General features: G+C 43.1%; 1 protein-coding gene across 7 annotated transcripts in view; it reads right to left on the bottom strand.

The window, feature by feature from the left end:
• Positions 1 to 22,733, bottom strand: part of AGAP1 (ArfGAP with GTPase domain, ankyrin repeat and PH domain 1) — a 329,771-nt gene that overhangs the window by 254,517 nt on the left and 52,521 nt on the right. For all 7 annotated transcript variants that reach the window (XM_082228167.1, XM_082228168.1, XM_082228171.1 and 4 more), the window contains 2 exons: positions 15,186 to 15,327; positions 7,252 to 7,386 (listed from right to left, as the gene is read on the bottom strand). In XM_082228167.1, coding sequence (XP_082084293.1) covers positions 7,252 to 7,386; positions 15,186 to 15,327 — 277 coding nt within the window. The remainder of the gene's footprint in view (positions 1 to 7,251; positions 7,387 to 15,185; positions 15,328 to 22,733) is intronic.

Below are 22,733 nucleotides of genomic sequence, written 5' to 3'. Positions count from 1 at the left end.
AGGTGATGTTAAATGTTAACTACAGAAGACTTGTAAAGGTAAAGGTAAAGGGACCCCTGACCATTAGGTCCAGTCGTGACCGACTCTGGGGTTGCGGCGCTCATCTTGCTTTATTGGCTGAGGGAGCCGGCGTACAGCTTCCGGGTCATGTGGCCAGCATGACTAAGCCACTTCTGGAAAAACCAGAACAGCACACGGAAACGCCGTTTACCTTCCCACAGGAGCGGTACCTATTTATCTACTTGCAGTTTGACGTGCTTTTGAACTGCTAGGTTGGCAGAAGCTGAGACCGAGCAACGGGAGCTCACCCTGTGGTGGGGATTCGAACCGCCAACCTTCCGGTTGGCAAGCCCTAGGCTCAGTGGTTTAGGCCACAGCGCCACCCACGTCCCTAGTTCAGACTTGTAGTTTGAACTAAATCCTGCAACTTCTAGCAGCACTTCTGCAACTTCTAGGATAATCATCATCATTATCTGCAGCAGGATAAATGGATGTAAGAAATATAAAACTATTTTTTTAATCACTCATTCTGAAAGGGTAAATGTGGCATAAGAATTTCTCAAAATGAGAAATGAGTTTTCCAAAATGAGTTTTCCAAAATGAGTTAATATTTCACAAAATGTTACAAATCAAGATAAACTAAGATAAAGTGGCAGAAAGATGGTGGAAGACCCTGAGTGAGAGGGCAGGGAAGTGGAGATCTCCCAGGGTGAGATACAAAGAGAGGAGAGGAAAGCTCCCAGGTGAGGGCTGGGAGGGTCTGTCATTTTCCGAGAAGGAGGTGAGCAGGGATGAATCAAGAGCTTACTCTGAGCAAGGAGAGATAAGATGCATTTGCATAGTTTTTGCACTTCAGATATCCTGCTGCTGACTTTTCCCACTCCTATTTTTCAGGATGCTGTTAGTAGGTATGTATTATGTTTCACCACTACACCAGTGATTGTAGATTCCACAGTGGTTGTAGAGATGGTTGCTGGGATGATATTGTGCATATGACATTGCTACTCAGAATTTGTGTATTATGTCTTGTTGTGCATTATAGCCATAGAAATGTCTTAACTTTTTGTATTGTATGGATTTTATGTTATGACATAAATTGTTTATTATGTCCTACACTGTAAACTTTTTTTTTTTTTACTAAGGACAGTATAGAAATGTTAATATAAATTATGTCATCTCTCCCTTGACAAAGTATGACCAATGATGTTTCAGTGCCTAATTCATGTCCAAAGCAAGAAGCGCTCTGTATGTGGAAGGGGAGGGGGGAGAGACAGGACAGCGAATATTACATGTATTGGAGAGGAATTTCCACAAGAGGGAGCCAAAAGTTCCATTTCAATCCTAAAGCATTTTTTAGGAAAGTGTACTGCTTTCAATATAAAATCAATTGCTGACAATTCTGTGAATGTTATTTCATACTGGAAGATGTCTTTCTATCCACTTTTCACTTGTCCAGATTATTTCCCAAGTCCAATGCATAAGGCATGTGTGCAGGACAGGTGCTGCTATAAAACTGTTTTACCAAACAGATCCCATGCTGTACCTATCATCTGTTGACCCAGTCATCTGGAACAGTGGCGGCAGGTAAATGCTGAAGTCTGTGAAGCTGTAGTGGGAGTGCACTGTATGTTGTTCCTTCAGCACATACCTGAATTTTTGTGGGTGTGCCTGTGCATGCTTTGGAATATATACTTTGTCCTCTACGCAGTGAAGAATCAGCACCACCCCAAGGTCTTTTTCAAGCAGGGAAAAGTCCCTCTGAATGTGTATAGAATGCATTTGCTTCATCGCATAACCAACTTAGATGCCTGCCACCCTTCTTCAGGGTTCATAGAATCATAGGATTGTAGAGTTGGAAGGGACTCTGTGAGGGTCATCTAGTCTAAACTCCTGCATTGAAGGAATCCTGCCCACAACCATCCCTGGGTGGGCTCAAACCACCAGCTTTCTGGTTAATAGCCAGACTCACTCATAGCTGTCAACTTACAGATTTGAAAATAAGGGACCAGCAGCCTCAAAAATAAGGGATCAGCAGCCAAAATAAGGGATTTTAGTCAACCAGCTCCTTTCCTTTCCCCCATAACAGTCAATCGAAGGAGCCTCCAAAACAAATCCAAAAGCTCCCCTCACAAGATCGCCACCCGCCATTGTACTCAACCAGCTCCTTTCCTTTTCCCCCACCATGTGCCCCCGCTCCAGACAGACCTTTTCCCTTGCAAGGGTGAGTGGGCCGCCAATGACGCATCCATCCGATTCCGAGCACAGGTATGTTCAACTTCTGAGCCTATCCAAGCCAAAGGCAGAAAGCCCAGCCAGCAGCCAAACGAAGCCTCAAGTGGTGGTTCCCACAGCGCAGCAACCCGGCAAAGGGGATGCAGCAAGGAAAACCACCGTCATGTCTCCGCTGTGAAGTGCTGAGCAATGGCGAGTCCCCAGGCAACACGGCTGGGCACAAGGCATGCAAGCTCCACCCCACAGTCGTTCTTAGACTCCTTATTGGGTGAGCAACGCAGCCAAATAACACAGTTGGAGCCTCCCTCCTTCTTGGCCGGCAGGGAGGGAGGGAGAGGAGCTGCTTCCTTTGAAACCCAGGAAATTTAAGGGACATCATCATTAAGGGACAGCAGCAGGAAATGGCACTGGGATAAGGGAGCTTCCCGCCAAATAAGGGATGGTTGACAGCTATGGACTTACCAAAAGAAAAAGAGCCATACTGCTTGGAATCAGTATAGTACAATAACTCTCTCTCTCTCTCTCTCTCTCTCTCTCTCTCTTTCTCTCTCTCTCTCTCTCTCTCTCTCTGCCTTTCTTTAACTAGCCTGATGATAAGTTGGAAAGAGTGGTTGAGTAGTAAATATTTTCAGTGAATACAAAAATCTAGCTTGCAAGATTATGTTTCTGAAGAATATCAAAAACCATACAAAAGTAGTAAAATAATGTGTTATCGGGATGAAAATTCATAATGTGGTATGTGAGCTTTTGGGTTACACAGAGCTCTTCTTCAGGCTGGATGCAAGTAAAAATGAGGAAAACAGCTGTTTCTGGAAGGCAGGAAAGTGTTTAGATTTAAGAGTGGCCATATAAAAGTTTTTTTCAGTTTAATTTATCTAACATCTTTAGTCTGGGGAGCACTTCAAAACAAGCATCATAATAAAATGATGTAAGTAGCAAAATTCACTTTTAAAATAATGTAAGACTTTAGTACACAAAGGCAGGATCCGAGAAGCAAATTGTGAGGGTGTTATTGATGCATGTGCTCTGGGATTCCCACTTTGGAAATACAGTGGTACCTTGGTTCTTGATCTTAATCTGTTCCGAGGGTCCGTTCAACTCCTAAAACCATTCGAGAACCAAGGCGTGGCTTCTGATTGGCTGCAGGAGCTTCCTGCACTCAAGAGGAAGCCGCGACGGATGTACAGCTTCCAAAAAACATTTGTAAACCAGAACACTTCCGGGTTTGCAGCGTTCGGGAGCTGATTTGTTCGGCAACTAAGCCATTCAGGAACCAAGGTTTGACTGTACAAAAACAGATAATCCCAAAGGGGCTATTATTCAGAGGCACACTGTCTCTGATAGTGGAGGCATTAACAAGCCAGCATGGATGATACCCATTGATAGTCTCATCCTTCATGAATTCATCCAATCCCCTTTTAAAGCCATCCAAGGTGAAGAAGAAGAAGAGTTTATGGCCTCCTAGGGGCGATCCATGGCTTATGTGTTGTGTGGAGAGTTACTTTCTTTTGTCTACTGAATCTTTCAATTCTTAGCCTCACTGGATGTCTCTGAGTCAGAGTGTTATGAAAAAGGTAATAAAAACTTTTCACCATGCCCTGCATAAACTTCCATTATGTAACTTCTTACTTGCCTTTTCTCTAAACTGGAAAGTCCCAGATGCCGCAACTTCATACGGGAGTCGCTCCATCCCACTGATCATTTTGGTTGTCTTTTTCTAAACCTTTTCTCACCCTACTCTATTTGAGGTGAGATGACCAGGACTGTACACAGCATTCCAAATGTGGTTACGTCAAAGTTTTATATAACAACATTATGATAATGGCAGTTATAATAGTAATAATAATTTTACTATTTATACCCCACCCATCTGGCTGGGTTTCCCCAGTCACTCTAGGTGGCTCCCAGCAGAATAGTAAAAACATGATAAAACATCAAACATTAAAAGCTTCCTGAAACAGGGCTGCCTTCAGATGTCTTCTAAAAGTTCGATAGCTGTTTATTTCCTTGACATCTGAAGGGAGGGCATTCCACAGGGTGGGCACCACTACTGAAAAGGCCCTCTGCCTGGTTCCCTATAACCTCACTTCTCACAGTGAGGGAACCACAAGAAGGCCTTCGGAGCTGGACCACATTGTCTGGGCTGAACGATGGGGGTGGAGATGCTCCTTCAGGTATACAGCACCAAGGCTCTTTAGGGCTTTAAAGGTCAGCACCAACACTCTGAATTGTGCTTGGAAATGTACTGGGAACCAATGCAGGTCTCTCAGGACCGGTGTTATATGGTCCTGGCGGCCACTCCTGGTCACCGGTCTAGCTGCCGCATTCTGGATTAATTGCAGTTTCTGAGTCAGCTTCAAAGGTAGCCCCACATAGAGCAGTAGTCCAAGCAGGAGATAACCAGAGCATGCACCACTCTGGCGAGACGGTCCACAGGCAGGTAGGGTCTCAGCGAGAGTAACAGATGGAGCTGCCCTGGACACAGAATTGACCTGCACCTCCATGGACTCCATGAGTCCAAAATGACTCCCAGGCTGCGCACCTGGTCCTTCAGAGGCACAGTTGCCCTATTCAGGACCAGCGAGTCCTCCACATCCACCCACCCCCTGTTCCCTAAGAACAGTACTTCTGTCTTGTCAAGATTCAACCTCAATCTGTTAGCCACCATCCATCCTCCAACTGCCTCAAGACACTCACAAAGGTCATTCACTGCCTTCACTGGTTCTGATTTAAAGGAGAGGTAGAGCTGGGTATCATCCACATACTGATGAACACCCAGCCCAAACCCTCTGATGGTATCTCCCAGAGGCTTCATATAGATGTTGGAAATCATTGAGAAGAGGACGGAGCCCTGAGGCACCCCACAAGTGAGTGCCCAGGGGTCTGAACACTCATCCCCCAACACTACTTTCTGGACACAACCCAGAAGAAAGGAGTGGAACCACTGTATAACAGTGCCCCCAGCTCCCAACTCCTCTAAACAGTCCAGAAGGATGTCATGGTCAGTGGTGTCCAAGGCCGCTGAGAGATCCAGCAGGACCAAAACTTTCACCTTTGTCCCTAGCCTGCTGGAGATCATCAACCAACACAACCAAGGCAGTTTCAGTCCCATGATGAGGCCTGAATCCCGACTGGAAGGGATCCAAATGGTCCACATCCTCCAGGCATGCCTGGAGTTCTTCAGCTCAATAACCTTGCCCAAGAATGGAAGTTCTATTTCCTAACCATTTCCTAATGATCCCTAGCATGGCGTTCATCTTTTTCAAAGCTGCCACATACTGGATGAACATCTTCAGCAAGCTATCCACAAAACCCACTAGGTATCTTTCCTGGTTACTCACCACCAGTTCAGACCCAATGGAGATATATGCCTTTTGCCTCAATGTACCGAACTTTACACTTGCTAGCCATAAATTGCACAACAGACTTGGCTCCCTCTCTGTTCACCCCTAACTCTAGACTTTTTATGAAGAAGTTTAAAAGCACTACTTCCCATACCAATCCTTGTGAGACTCCACTGTCTACAACCCTTCTTTGGGAAAACTGTCCACTTATTCCTACTCTCTATTTCCTGTTTCTTAACCAGTTACCGATCCACAACAGGACCTCTGATCTTATTTCAGGACTGCTAAGCTTATACAGGAGTGTTTGGTGAGTGGGCAACAGTTTGACCTTAAGTCAATATCTCTGACAATGTCTAGAGCAGAGGTCGGCAACATGCGGCCCATGGGCTGGATGTGGCCCATGAAGACCGTTTTACTGGCCCACGAGCTGCCCCTGAACCGAGCCACCCGCTCCGTGAGACCCTCACACACTGCGCTAAAAGGTGCGGCACGGTGCAGAAACTCAAGCGGTACCGAAAATCGCGTCTGCACAAACGCAGATCACGCTGCGCATGTCCAGACGCTGAAAATTGCTTCTGTGCAGGCATGATTTTCGGCATCTGGGCATGCACAGAAACAATTTTCAGCAGCGCGGACATGTGCAGACGCAATTTTCGGCATCACGCTGCGCCAATCTGGCCCATGGACAATCTCTGTGGGAGTGATCCGGCCCATGGCCAGTAAACCTTGCCAACCCCTGGTCCAGAGAACTGAGACACATGAGAGTTGGATGGAGTAACACCTGATAATGATTCTTAAGCACTCAACATATTAGATTTCATATATAGTACTCTACAATATAGTTAATGTGCTTGATTTCAAAACTTGTAAAATGCTATGGGTGGCAACAGGGCTGGACCACCCGTGAGGTGGGATGAAGCAGCTCCCTTGGGCAGAAGAAGTGGCACTGGAACTGGCGCTAGTTTCTGGTAAGAGAAAGATCTCACTGGAAATACCCACATCATAGGTATCACCACGCATCCGAGGTAAGAGAGGCAGTGGCAGCAGCACGTTCCTGTTTCACCTCAGGTGGCGAAACAGGATGTGCTGCTCCTGCGTTGGACAGCATCTGCATCAATAGTAAGCAGATTGTCCTGAACGAAGTGAGCTGGAGGCAGCAGTGAAGCATGATATGCCTTTTTGTTCTTACCAGGGTGGTATATCTGCACGCGAGCGAGACCACTGCAGTCTGTGAGCACATGACTAAGTGCTCTTCCATACAAAATAATCCTCACCACATAGAAAACTAGATGTCAGAGAGAAATGGTCTCCCTTGACCTTCCCTTTGACGTCTAGATGTTGTTTTTATGTGCAGGGAAAATGTTTGCATGGCATACCATTCAAGCATGAAAGCCTCCACAGTCTGAAGCGGTAGAGCCCAGACACATGTTTATAGATCTACAGCATGACTCAAGATCTATTTTTTACACAACTTGATTCAATTAATAAAAAAATTCCTTTCAGCAGCACCTTAGAGACCAACTAAGTTATTGGTATGAGCTTTCGTGTGCATGCGCACTTCTTCAGATACACTGAAACAGAAGTCATCAGACCCTTATATATAGTGAGAGGGTGGGGAGGGTAAGATAAATTTGAATTAGGTACTCCTTGATACTATGTAGGAAAAATTATTTACCATCCTGAAAGACTCTCTCCACATTCAGCCCATAGGTAGCACAGGTTTCATAGTAGGTAGATCTTTTCAAATCATTCGACAGTTTCCGCGCTCTACCATCGTCAATGACACGAGGATTACTGGAACTTATAGCATCTACAAAGAAAACAGTAGGGTAATTTTTTCATCAAATGCAAGAACAAGATACAAAATTTTAAATAGAGTTTACTGAGAGTACTCTTTAGACCAGTTTCACTTCTACTTAAATTTATTTTTGAATTCCTATTCTGAGGTATAGGAATTATGGAATTAAATGCATAAGCACCTAGCATTTGGACCAGTGTCTGGAGTCATGCACACTAGGATGCTTAAACATTATTTTGTTCATATTTAAACTATTCCCATGTACCATTTTAAAAGAGCTACTGTCTGTGGCCACAAGTTCATTCATTTCTTCCTTTCAACCCCATGTGTTTCTCATAATTGGACAGAATTCAAAAGGGTTGGTAAATAAACTGGGACTTCTGTGGGCAGAAAAAAAAGTCTGCATCCCCATAGAAATGTAGAATAATTTAGAACTGTGGCCTTCAAGGACATCATACACCAAAAGTGTGAATATTACAGCTAGATTACAAAAAAGAGGAATACTTGATCTGATTTCAAAAGCTCATCAATCATGAATTCTAGTAGCTTAAGAGGAAACTGAGCATTAATAATTTGTTTTATTATTACCATGGGGGGGGGAGGGTATAAATACACACATTTCATAAATTAAAGCAAGGGGTTTCAGCATTGTTATTAGACAGCAAACAGCCTGAATAGTGCAGGGGGAGAAGTACTCTCAAGAGGCTTTGTACATTATCAGCAGAAGCCACATAGGAAGCTCAAGATCAAAGAGTTATCCCTAGAAGGAAAAATCTGTAATTCCCGTCCTGCTGGGAGATATCAATGCTCCCCACATGGAGGCAGCTTTGGCATTACTCCAAGAATAGCAAGAAGAATTACAGGTCATGTGGGTCTTCTGAGTTTTTGTAAGCAATATGCAAAGCTAACCTTGCTGTCTTTTGGGAATCTTGTGTCCAAATCAACTGGATGCTTAAAAAGAGAAAAACATTGTAGAAACTAGGGGTGTTCGTCAGATTTGAACAAATTCCAAGTCAAGGTGCCTAGAGAGATTTTAGGCTTATTCAAACTGAGGTAAAGTGAGATCCGTACAAAGCTGAATCAGTTGAAGTAGAGATTATTCCGATTTTTTTAAAGAAATCTGCAGATAAGCACGTACTAAAATAAAATGAAATTTAAAATGTTTCCTGGATATTTTAAAAATAAAAACTTAATGAGTCCACACATAAGTCCCTCTACCTATTTGCCTTTAATTTTACAGGAACTATCACAGGAACTATCCACTCCTAGGAATCAATAGCCTTGCAAAACTCTAGAAACTTCGCTTTTTGCTGTGCAGAACTGGGAGTTGTTGAAGCTCTTATGACAACAAACACAAAGTCATTTCTAATCCTCTGATCCCGAATTCAACATATTTGCTACCCTCCCTACATGCTAATAAGATCTTGCCTAAACAAAATGCAATTTTTCAAATCCAGTCAAGAGGCTGACTGAATTTTCCCCCTAAAAAAAATATTTATGATACTACTATTCAGGATTATGGACTCAATTACATTAGTCAAAAAACAGTGTTTTGAACATGCAACACCAGATGGCGCTAGAGAGTAAATAAATTTTCCATAGCATTTTTATCCCCTGTTCGTACAGTGGTGCTTCGCAAGACGAAATTAATCCGTTCCGCGAGTCTCTTCGTCTTGCGGTTTTTTCGCCTTGCGAAGCACGGCTATTAGCAGCTATTAACGGCTTAGTGGCTATTAATGGCTTAGCGGCTTTAAGAAAAAGGAAACAAACTCGCAAGAACTCGCAAGAAGTTTCGTCTTGCGAAGCAAGCCCAAAGGGAAATTCGTCTTGCGGAACGACTCAAAAAACGGAAAACTCTTTCATCTTGCGAGGCACCACTGTAGATCCACCTTATGTATTGGTAGTAAAATGACAGACTGCAGCACGTATTTGTTTGTGTACTTTGAATCCATTCCCAATGTTTACAATGCAGCAAGCTAGAATAATTCATTTTGGTTTGACATAATCCTTTTGCTTTTGAGGCTAAGTGTAGGTCGTTTACAGAATGAAATTATCCAAGATGAAGCATTCCTATATAGGAGCCCCATCTGCTTTTATGTCATAAAGGGTATCAACTGGAAGAGCTCATTTTTCCTCAGATGGTCCCTCTGCAGGGTTTTAGATATAACTCAAACTTATAGCTGAGATGAACCAAGAAGAAATTAGACAAAGGATCCAGTTGCAATTTTAAAAGAAACTATATTTTCATGAACTATCTAGGGAAGATTTTATTAATTCAACTATTTCTTCTGAATAGAACCACTATTACGTAAATATTTGGCGCAACCATTTTAATCAACTAAATTGTAATCTACACATTATTCATCTAAATCAGTCATGTCCAAAGTCTGGCCCATGGGCCAATTGTGGCCCGTGTTCCTGTTTAATATGGCCCCACAGGTAATTTGGCAAAATCTATCTGTTGTGGCCCCCAGTGAAGCTCCGAGTGCCTCTCAGGACCCCTGGGATCTCTGAACGCCATGGGACTGCACGTCCTCAGTCTGCGTTCTCACAATCCCTTGGACATCACAGGATTTGGTGCGTTCCTTCTCCCTGCGCTGTGTCTTCACCACACACAACCACAAAGGCAGGCAATTCATCTTTGCTGCAACTGAAGAGAACCTGCACTTTCCATCTTTATTCAGGACAGGGGACAATAGAAAATAGTGCAGAAGAGTGCATAAAGCTAACAGTAAAAAGATGAAAGTTTATTACATGAGGCTACAAGACACTGCCTCCAGACACTACCCCTCACTTGTGACCCACCAGCATTTAGCACTGTACATTACAGTGTAACTTCATTTGGAAGAGATCTCTGGCGAATTCTTGTTGGCACTGGAACTGCGCTCACATGATCTCTTCCCCTTCTGGCCAATTTCTAAAATGGCGACTGTAAATAAGAGAAGGAAAGTTGACAGTGAGGGCCGCCGCTTCCAGGACAGGTGGAAAGTGGAATATTTCTTCAATGAAATACGGAATCACTGTGTTTGTCTGATATATCAAGAGACTGTGGCTGTTTATAAGGAATTTAATGTCAAGAGAAACTACCAGTCGAGACATAGCACATACGACAAGCTAAGAGGGCATGAATGCAGTGAAAAGTGTAGCTGTTTTAATGTCAGAACAGAGATTTTTCACAAGAGCCCGTTAGTCAAATGAAAATGCCACTAGGGCGAGCTATGAGGTGGCAACATTAATTGCTAAAAACTGCAAATCTTTTGCTGAGGGTGAATTTATCAAAGAATGTGTTATGAAAATGGTTGAGAATATCCGTCCTGAGAGGAAGCAAGGGTTTGCCTGGCTCGTAACACTGTAGTACAGAGAACTGAAGATATTTCATCAGATGTTAAGAGACCATTGATGTCCAAAAGAGTGGATTTTGACTTCTCTTCAATAGCCTGTGATGAAAGCACAGACCTATCTGACACAGCTCAGCTGCTGATTTTTATGAGAGGGGTGGACGATGAAATGTATGTGACTGAAGAGTTACTTGACCTCCAGAGCCTTATGGACCAAACAAGGGGAAAATATTTGTTTCTTTCTGTTAGTTCCGCCATAGATGACATGAAAATGCCTCGTAACGAAGTTACTGGGATTATTACTGATGGGGCACCTGCCGTGACTGGTAAACGAAGTGGATTATCAACCCTAATCTGTAACAAGGTGATCGAAGGAGGAGGCAAAGCTATTAAACTCCATTGTATCATTCATCAACAAGTTCTCTGTGCTCATAATCTCAAATATGATCATGTTATGAAACCAGTGCTAAAAACTATTAATTTTATTCGCTCTAAAGCCCTGTGCCACCTCCAGCTGAATACGAAGATGTTTTGTATCACAAGCATGTAAGGTGGCTCAGTCGGGGGTCTGCACTGCAGCGTTTTTACTTTCTCAGAAAGGAAATTGAAGAATTATTGGAAACAAAGGGACAACCGATGCAAGAACTATCTGATCCATTTTTGGCTGGCTGATTTGGGGTTTTTAGTTGACATAACAAAGTATCTGAATGTACTGAACACGAGTCTTCAGGGGAAAGATGCAGCGGTGAGCCAGCTTTATTCACACCTCAAGACCTTTGGAACAAAACTGCAACTTTTCCAAAGGCAATTGTCACAAACACAGCCCAATACCATACATTTTTCAGCGTTGCAGGAAATAATGAACAGTTTTGCACAAGACAGTAGCAGTGCTGCACAAACAACCAGGTATGCAGCAGACATCACATCTCTGGCTGAGGAGTTTAAACGGCGCTTTCAGGATTTTGCTGCTATTGAAAAGGAGATCAGCCTTTTCTCCTTCCTCGCCATTCTCTGTTGACCCCAATGATGCTACAGATCAGCTGCAGCTCGAGTTCATTGAGCTGCATTGTGACAGCGAGTTACGCAGTCGTCACCAACAGCTCTCTCTTGTGAACTTCTACCGCCAACTGGATAAGAGCTGGTTTCAAGAGATTCGAACATTGGCTAAGAAAATGCTGAGCTTGTTTGGCTCAACATATTTGTGTGAGAAGACATTCTCTGCTATGAACTTTAACAAGAACCACGTGAGGACAAGACTAAGTGACTCTCACCTGCATGACATTTTGCGAATCAAAACCACTGCCTTTGAACCAGACCTAGCCTATTTGCTGCAGTCCAGATCTCAGCTACACCCTTCACATTAGTACAGGCAAGTTGTTGTTTTTTTCAATTGAGATGAATACATTGTAAAATCTGTTAATGTCAGTTGGTCTAAATCAGGTATAAATATATTTGGACACAACATGTATACCTGGTGTTATGTTCCTGTTCATATTTTTTAAACTTAAAGGTTGATAGACAACCTTTATTACCAATAATATGTAATGTACTTTACAATGTTCCTGACATATATTTCAGCTTCCTGGATTTTTTTAAAATCTGGCTTTCAGATATGAAAGGCAGGGTGATTTAACACCTGTTTAGATTTGTCATCCATGTGACGAAATGAAAGGTATGCCGTTTGCAATAAACTTTGCATAAAATTGTTAATTTGCATTTAATTTTAATGGTTCAAAGTATGTCAGGCAAAATAGTTGGCCCTCACGCATGTTAACTTCATCAAATCTGTCTCTCTTTGAAAAAAGTTTGGACACCCCTGATCTAAACTAAGAATGTACTTTTTATGAGCTCATTAAGATTCTAAAGACAACTCTATAAACAAGGAGCTTTCAAACTCTATTGTCTAAATACAACAAGATCAAGATTAAAAAGTTGCCTGGCATTGCTCACTCTTGCCTTAGCCTAAAGGTCAAGAAGATCAAAAGAAACTGGAAGAACCAGGTTGCACAATATTTTTGGTAATTCTCAAAGCTGCTCTAAAGCAGCAAAGAGCATGCCAAAATGTAAGATTTTGTCCCACTGAGCCACAATTCTGGCACTCCATGAACTGACAAGGGTATATTCATTTCCCCCGTGCTGGGCAGCACATTCCCTCACACCAAGTTCAGTGTAAAAATCAACGTAAAAGAATCAAGAAGAACCACTACTCAAAACTTAATATTTAGTGTATTGGAATATCTTTAGATACGCCCTGAAAGAGTGTGGAAAATTCACCTTCATTGTCAAATGCTACAAACAATCAACAGACACTCGGGTTCTGTTCCACTTGTGAGCTTCCCAATGGTTGGTCACTGTCTGAAACTGAAGGTTCAGTCAAGAACGTACTCTGCTTGAACAGAGAGGGGGAGATGCCTATAACCCATCTGAAGTTCCTCTCGCCTCCCCCAAAATCAATTCCAGAGAGACTATGCAGGCTTAGAAGGGGTAACTGCCATAAAAGTACAAGAAAAAGTACAAGAAAGCACAGTAGGATGTGGGGATCAAAGCCATTAGGATGCACTAAATAGAATCTTGCTCTAATTTGGCACCTGAACTGAAAACTTCAAGGTCTATAGAAATCCAATTTGCCATCAAATTTCAGAATAAAAATAAATGACAAAACACATCCTGTATATTACACTGGCCAATCTCAAATAGCATTTGCTTTATTGAGACTTTAAGCAAGGATGCAAATTAAATCACACCCAAGAGAGTTAATTTAATAATCATGCAACAAATGAGAGTTCTTCTTATATGCTTCAAAACAGTGGCCAAAAGCTTCTATGCAGATTTACTATGGTAACAGGGGGTAAGAAAAATCCAACATATGATGCTATTGTAAACACATAATCACATAGTACCATAATGAAGAAATGCCAAATGCAAATATGATTAATAAATTAGCTTTATTGTATATATTTTATTTGACTAAATGGCACTGGAAATTTGAACATCTTGGATTTGCATCTATCAAAAAAATAATAATGCCTATCTTGATGTTCCAGACCTGATAAACATATTGTTTTGCCTAAAGTCCTAAACAGACAAAAGAAGAATGAGGCTCCTCATGAGGCCAGAGGAATATCGCCCGGCTGTGAGTGTGAAGGCTGCTCCCTGCAAGGCCCTCTCCACCTGGCCTAGGGGGCGAGGCCCACACTCACCAGCCCTACTGAAGAGGCTCCTCATCGCCCGGCTAATGTTTTATTGATTGATTGATTGATTGATTGATTTAATATGCTGTAAACTGCTTTGAGATTTTTATTAAAACTACAAAGCAGTATAGAAATAAATGAATAAATAAATAAATAAGAAGAAATGCTCCCAGTCCTCAAAAATTAAACATCACTGACCAGACATAAAACATATTCTGAATAAGTAATAATAATAATAATTTATTATTTGTACCCCGCCCATCTGGCTGGGTTTCCCCAGCCACTCTGGGCGGCTTCCAACAAAGATTAAAAATACATTAAAATGTCACACATTAAAAACTTCCCTGAACAGGGCTGCCTTCAGATGTCTTCTGAATGTCAGGTATTTGTTTATCTTTTTGACATCTGATGGGAGGGCGTTCAACAGGGCGGGTGCCACTACTGAGAAGGCCCTCTGCCTGGTTCCCTGTCGCTTTGCTTCTCACAGTGAGGGAACCGCCAGAAGGCCCTCGGAGCTGGACCACATTGTCCGGGCAAAACGATGGGGGTGGAGACGCTCCTTCAGGTATACTGGGCCGAGGCCATTTAGGACTTTAAAGATCAGCACCAACACTTTGAATTGTGCCCGGAAACGTACTGGGAGCCAATGTAGATCTTTCAAGACCGGTGTTATATGGTCTCGGCGGCCGCTCCCAGTCACCAGTCTAGCTGCTGCATTCTGAATTAGTTGTGGTTTCCGGGTCACCTTCAAAGGTAGCCCCACGTACAGTGCATTGCAGTAGTCCAAGGGGGAGATAACCAGAGCATGCACCACTCTGGCAAGACAGTCCGTGGACAGGTAGGGTCTCAGCCTGTGAACCAGATGGAGCTGGAAGACAGCTGCCCTGGACACGGATTTAACCTGTGCCTCCACGGATAGCTGTGAGTCCAAAATGACTCCCAGGCTGCACACCTGGTCCTTCAGGGGCACAGTTACCCCATTCAGGAGCAGGGAGTCCTCCACACCCACCCACCCCCTGTTCCCCAGAAACAGTACTTGTGTCTTGTCAGGATTCAACCTCAATTTGTTAGCCACCATCCATCCTCCAACCGCCTCCAGGCATAAAAGTGTTTTACAAACAAAATCTTAGAACACTATTAGAAATCTCCTAGGTACTATTGGTAAACAGATCAACAAAGTTCTCTCAAAAGACTTACTTATAAAAATAAAAGAACAAGGGCCAAACAATTAAATGAAGTATTTTTTCAAGGAAAGATATATGGCACATGAGACAACACTTACCCTGAGTACCCACAAGTACCATTGGGATTTCATTAGTGTTGCGATAGTTTGCCATGCGGCTATAGTGATGGTACACGGTTTGGAAGCTAATTTCATCCTCTAGGCTGAAGACAAATATAACAGCATCTACCCACGTGGCAAACTGCAGGAAAAGAACATGGATAAACAATTCTTGTTGATATTTTTTAAAACACCAGACTCTTAACATGAGAGATATTTAGCAGGCAGAACTTCTTTACATCTATATCCCATCTTCCATCCAAGGAGCTCAAGATAGTGTCCATGGTTCTTCTCCCCATTTGTATCATCACAACAACCTGGTGAAGTAAGTCAGGCTTAAATATGGTGTCTAGCCCAAAGTCACCCAATGAGCTGAATGGGATTTGAACCTTTTTCTAGGGTTGCCATAGTTCCAAAAGTAAAAAACCAGGACACCCCAAAATTGTTGAGCTTTTTATACCCGATTTTTTGGTGAAAACTCCTTATGTAACCGTTGGCTAAAAGCCTGTAATTCTGCATGACAATCCCAGTTAGGTTTCTCAGAGCAGCGCTTGGGGGTCTTGAGCAGCCAATCCTGTGCCACATACACATGGACCCAGCGCTGCTTATCTTGTCACAGCTGAAGGCGAAGTGCAATGCCTAGCAGGAAGAGAGTAAGCGATAGGAACCCTCAAGGAACAGAGGCCATAGCAACGTGGACACCATTTTCTATTGAAGGAAGTCAGACAGGAAGGGGGAGCAGGTGCACCCACTGTCCTGCCATCTGGAAACAAGTGTCGCCTCGTTTTCTGCTCTGACCAAGTTCCTCCATCCTCAGAGATCTCATCTGGTCAGGACTTGCTTCTAGTTGCAGAAAGGTGAATGAGAACAAAGGTGCAATTTTTTTGTTTACTTGCTGAAGATCCAGGACAAACCGCCACTTTCTGGAAATCCCCCCCCCCCCAAATGTCATGTCTGCCTTTGAAATCCCGGTAATGTCTGGGAAAATCCAGGTGTACGGCAGCCCTACCTTCCCCCCCCCCAGGTCCTAGATCATCACTCTCACCAATACATCACTGAAACCAAGCGGTGACCAAAATGGTCAATGGGTTATTCCTTACGATCTAACCTGTCATCAGGTTATTATTCCCCAATAAAAGGTATATTTTTGTAAACATTTAGTGACACAACACTTTTATGAATGTTAGCAAAGGGTGCTACTCACCTCTGAATTGGGCCCTGAAACTAACTGGCAGCCAATGCAGTCAAGCTAGAATTGGCATTATATGCTCAAGCAAGCTGGCCACTGAATTCTGCACAAGCTAGTTTCTGAACCATCTTCAAAGGCAGCCCAATATATAATGTGTTGAGATAAACTAACCTAGATGTTACGAGAGCATAAATAAAAGAAGTTAGGCTATCCTTGTCCAGATGGGGCTTCAACAGAAATACCAGTCATATCAGCCAGAAAATCCCCCAGAGCCATCTGGAAGCCCCTTGGATCAATCAGCCTTTGAGGGTGGAGCATCCTCGTATGTCCCCCGCCTCTGCAGAGGGGAAAAGGTGCTGGAATTTCAACAGGAAGTGATATGACCACAACAAGAGACTAATGTCAAGTTCACCCTCTTCCTGCCAAGTTGAGAAAATAAGGTCCAAATTGCAGCCTGCCACATGTGTTGGTGCCAGGGACAAGTTGGGACAGCCCCATGGCAATCAGGGCAGGCATGAAGTCTTTAGCCACCCTAGAGCCGGTTGCCTCAGCATGGATGTGGAAGTCCCCCCAAACCAGCAGTCTTGGAGTCCTCAACTCCACCTCTGTCAATGCAGGCAGGGAGACTACTGGGCACCAGTAGAATCCCTAATGTGTCCTGACTGTCTCAACTGGACAGAGAGCCTGGAGAGAGAGATGGCATTTCTATAGACCACTGCAACTACCCTGACCCTCAACTCTGCCCTGATACTGTACCATGTACCCAGGTAGGCATGGCTGGAGAGAGAGATGGCATTTCTATAGACCACTGCAACTACCCTGACCCTCAACTCTGCCCTGATACTGTACCATGTACCCAGGTAGGCATGGCTGGAGAGAGAGATGGCATTTCTATAGACCACTGCAACTACCCTGACCCTCAACTCTGCCCTGATACTGTACCATGTACCCAGGTAGGCATGGCTGGAGAGAGAGATGGCATTTCTATAGACCACTGCAACTACCCTGACCCTCAACTCTGCCCTGATACTGTACCATGTACCCAGGTAGGCATGGCTGGAGAGAGAGATGGCATTTCTATAGACCACTGCAACTACCCTGACCCTCAACTCTGCCCTGATACTGTACCATGTACCCAGGTAGGCATGGCTGGGTGAAAGCAACTGCATCCTGCTTACCCACCCAGGTCTCAGCGATGCAGAACCAACCTGGCACTCATCAGCAGATGCAGCAGCCACAGACCTAAGGGCTGGCTGATAGGAGAAGCACAGTTCCTTCGGTTGGAGGAGTGGCTGGCACATGGTACAGGCACAATCGCACTGCACCAACTTCCCCACTGCCTCCCCTCCTGGTAAGCTGCAGTGGTGCTGGTGATGGGAGCACAGCTAAGGGCTGCCCTGTCCCGCTGATGTGGGATCTCAGTCCATATGTATGTACAGTAAGAAACAAGGATACCACTTGCAAGGGAGAATACATAGTATGTAATCCTTTCAACTGTATCCACCACCACTAGTCAGTCCACAACAGAGGACTATCTAAACACATACACTTGCAGTCTATGCCACTTTGGGAGCAAAAACAGTGTAGCAGCTTTAACTCTGAATGTGGAAACTCAGATTGAAACCCCCATTCAGTCTTGAAGCTCCATCTCTTGGCCTAATCTACCTCACAATCTACCTCCACTTTTGATACAGTGGAGAAGGAAATCTCGTATACAGTCGTACCTTGGTTCTCGAACGTAATCCGTTCCAGAAGTTTGTTTGACTTCCGGAAACGTTTGAAAACCAAGGTGTGGCTTCCAATTGGCTGCAGGAGCTTCCTGCACTCAATCGGAAGCCACGTCGGACCTTTGACTTCCAAAAAACATTTGCAAACCAGAACACTTACTGCCAAGTTTGCAGCGTTTGGGAGAACCAAGGTATGACTGTACTGTCCTCAGCAAATCAGAAGAGTGAAACAAAAATGTGCTATGAGAATAAAAGCCAGGACAGCATGTCATGTTACGTAACTCTTAATAACACCCTGAAACATGCCAAACACACATGCTCTAGAAACCATATGATTGTGTGCATTAACACAAAGGCATGGATCCTAAGTTAACTTAAGAAAATTCAAGGAAGGGGATTTTCCTATTGCCAATGTCCCTTTGGAGTGGCTTTTCGGTGGCACTGATACTTGCAGGATGGAAGTGTTCCCTCCCAGTACTTCTAAGCCAAATGGTTTGGTTCTACCCTTCGTTTTAGAAGAGGAAACAGTGTTATACCTGCACTTTGATGTTGAACACACTTATATTGAGATGGCAACTTATAGTTCAGTGGTGATCACAATAGTTCCAGATTACAGGATTCAAATGAACCAGAGTTAATTATTACTGTAGGAGGAATAGTGAAGCAAGGCAGCCAGGGTTAAAACCTCATTTTGATAAAACTGAAAGTATCTGCCCAAAAAATGAAGGGAAGGGGGGGGTGTCCCAAAATAAAGGAACAATCAACAAACATGGTATTAGTTTTCTGATCAATCCATATCCTAAGGTTCTAGCCATACATGGCCTCCACTTAGCAGGCCCAGCATTTCAAGATCAGAATAAAACACTGCTCTACTCGGTAAATGTGTAGAAGACTTTATTAAATATCCTGTTCCCTTCATGTATGTTGCATGCTTTATATGTACATATTAATCTAGAATGACAACGACTTTAGTCAAAAGTTTGTTATATACAACTACAGTGGTACCTTGGGTTACAAACACTTTGGGTTACAGACTCTGCTAACCCAGAAGTAGTACCTTGGGTTGAGAACTTCGCCCCAGGATGAGAACAGAAATCGTGCTCCGGCAGCACAGCAACAGCGGGAAGCTCCACTAGCTGGAACGAATTAAGTTTGTAACCAGAGGTACCACTGTATTCACCGAAACATGCTATACAGTGGTACCTCGGGTCAAGTACTTAATTCATTCTGGAGGTCCATTCTTAACCTGAAACTGTTCTTAACCTGAAGCACCACTTTAGCTAATGGGTTCTCCCACTGCTGCCGCGCCACCGGAGCACGATTTCTGTTCTCATCCTGAAGCAAAGTTCTTAACCCGAGGTACTATTTCTGGGTTAGCAGAGTCTGTAACCTGAAGCATATGTAACCTGAAGCGTATGTAACCTGAGGTACCACTGTAGTGGTGTTGGAAATAAACTTAAGTCAAAGATAAAATTAAAAGATAAATACTAATTTCTTAATTTATAGGAAGTTATTTTATCCCAAATATTCTGTGTCATTGAAAAAACCTGATATCTTTATGACATAATTACAGTATACAGTGGTACCTCAGGTTACATACGCTTCAGGTTACATACACTTCAGGTTACACACTCCGCTAACCCAAAAATAGTGATTCAGGTTAAGAACTTTGCTTCAGGGTGAGAACAGAAATCGTGCTCTGGCGGCGTGGCAACAGCGGGAGGCCCCATTAGCTGAAGTGGTGCTTCAGATTAAGAACAGTTTCAGGTTAAGAACAGACGTCCGGAATGAATTAAATACTTAACCTGAGGTACCACTGTATTTAAGATAGATCAGGAATAGATTCATGTCCCAAGAAATAACACTATCCCATAAATTAACCAATACTATACATTCAAAGTTGAAATTTCCATTAAGTACAGTCATGAATGTATTTCATTTTTAGATATAGAATAATGCATACAGATCACAAATAAATGGTTAGCAATTACATCAAACCCAGAGGAAGAAATTTATCTACCATGATAAAGTTAGGAATTATGCCAGATCTTTTGATCAAATCCCTGTTAACCCTGTAATATTATTTCACTGGCTTATCTGAGAGCAACCACTGTTGATAGGAAGGTGTTACTGAAGGGGAAAAGGTAAGGAAGAACAAACAACAGCTAGTTTTCTCCCTCAACTTTAACCCATTCTCTTTCAAAATTATTGCTAGAAGCCAGATCCAGTCCTAGCTCTGACCAATACTAGTGATCAGGGGAATCACTGAACCCAATCTCAAAACACCAGGGCTCCTAAGATCTGAAACTGGAGCACTCCCAGGTGCTTTCCACCAGACTCCATGAACTATGCTAGCCTGCCAGTCCAGTGGATCTCCTGTGACTGTTGTACCACCACTCTCTCCACCAACTTACACAAGAAGCCTGTATTTGTGACTGGGCAATAGCTGCTATAAATCCCAGGATCCAGGGTAGCTTCTTCAGGAGTAGAAATGCTACCAATTGTTTAGAATCAGTAGGCACAGCTTAGTAGGAGCTCTCCATGGTGCTGCAACAGCCCACTGCATTCTTCCACAGGATCAGTACAGAATATTATTTTTTTAAAAAACAACCACCACCACCAAACACTAGCATATGCTCGACTGGGTAATATACCAGTTGGTACCAACCCCCTACTGTATGTATTTGGACTTACGTCAAATATCAAGTGACATTTTAGAATGTACACCATTCTGTTATTAAGAGTGTGATAGCAAATACTGATATGCAGTGGCTGATTTCAGATATCAAGGATTTAGGACAGGGATGGGGGATTTCCCCCAACCCATGCCAAACTGTTTCTCAATTGGCATCACAGGGTGACCTCAGCTCATGGATGAGGAGGCAGGTTTCAGTCCTATTGACCCCTGAAGCCAGCAGGACTATAGACTGTGTTATCAGATGATGTGCTGAGGGTGCATGCATTCTACAATCTTTAACACAACTCAAACCATAAATATCCAGCTTGCATAAAGAACTACTCTTGGTTAATTACATTTCCTAATCTAAAAAGCACCTTGCATACAAAGAAACTTCTCAATGCCCCCCCCCAAGTGTTTTGATTTGGTTTTTTTACAGAAGCAACAATAGATATGCACAATTCAATTGTGACACCCATGCTTTGTGAAGGCTGGTATCCACCACAGTATAACTAGTTACTTTTAGTATATTTCTGCAGTGCAGTGGTTACTTATAGTCAACATCCAGTAAACTGGATGTTTACTGTGTGTTTTTATTGCACTGCTATGTAGAAACTCAGTTTTTGTGTATTAAAATGCCATTCTGTTATAAACTGGATTTTTTCACATCCTGTTTCTTGATATATGTGTCTGGCATTTTACAAGCATAACATATATTTTGGTACATAATTACAATACTGCTTTTTGTCCTTATTTGTAGGTCCTTGTCATTTATTTATTTAGCCACCCTTTATCTGAAGATGACATGACAGTTTAAAATATAAATACAAAAACAAAAAAATACATTAGCAACAAGCAAAAACAATGACCACTCCCACACACACAGTTTGAAAGGCCATAGGTTGTTTAATCAGTCAAAGGCTTGAGAGAAGAGGAATGATTTTGCCTGGCACTTAAAGATATGTAACAAAGACATCAGTTGAAGTCCCCTTGAACTAGCAGTCTGGGAATTCTCAACACCACCTCCGAAACCAGTTCTCTCAGCTCAGATAGGGAGACTGCTAGGCAGCAAGGTAGGCGGTAAAACAACAAAATCTGTAATCTGACCCAATTGCCCTGTGCCAAAAACACATAGACCCCTTCCCCTCAACTGGAAAGAGAGAAAAAGAGAGAGAGACCAACTGAACTCTGCTCACTCACCCAGGTCTCAGTGATATACATCAGATCATGGATGAGTTTTATTCAGAGCTGAACAGGCATTCAACAGCAGCTGCCTCAGGTTCAAAGGCTGGCTGATAAAACAAGTGCAATTCCTCAGATTGGAGGAAGGGCTGGCACAAGGCAGTCACTAACTGCCTGTGTGATGTGCCCTTTACACAGCCTGCCCACCTCTCAACTCATAGCTCCTCCTAACCCCAAACCACTGTAATCCCCTCACAGCATACATAGCTCCTTTCCTCCAAGACACATCTCCTTTTGCTCAACAAATAGCTACAAAAACCAACACAAATTATGAACAGTTAGAACAGCTAAAACAATGGCCCTATTATGAACTTTCACATATTGTTTGAGATTTAGAGCTTGGTAGATCAGAGGAATGCTGTGGATGCAGTGTATCTTGATTTAAGTATGGCGTTTGATGAAGTCCCCCGTGATCTTATTATGGAGAAGCTGGTAAATTGTGGACTGGATAGCTGTTAGGTAGATTTGTAGCTGGTTGACTGACCAAACCCAAATAGTGCTCACTAACTTCTTCCTCATCCTGGAGAAAAGTGACAAGTGGTTCCTTCTGGGCCCATTGTTGTTCAACATCTTTATAAACAACTTGGATAAAGGAGTGGAGGGGATGCTCATCAAATTTGCAGATTACACCAAACTGGGAGTGGAGGCCAATGTCACAGAAGGCAGAATCGGGGTTCAAGATTACTTTAACAGATTGAAGAACTGAGCCAAAA

Source organism: Podarcis vaucheri (assembly GCF_965113315.1).
Source record: "Podarcis vaucheri genome assembly, chromosome: 1".
Classification (NCBI taxonomy): domain Eukaryota; kingdom Metazoa; phylum Chordata; class Lepidosauria; order Squamata; family Lacertidae; genus Podarcis; species Podarcis vaucheri.
This window is presented reverse-complemented; position numbering and strand designations above follow the sequence as displayed.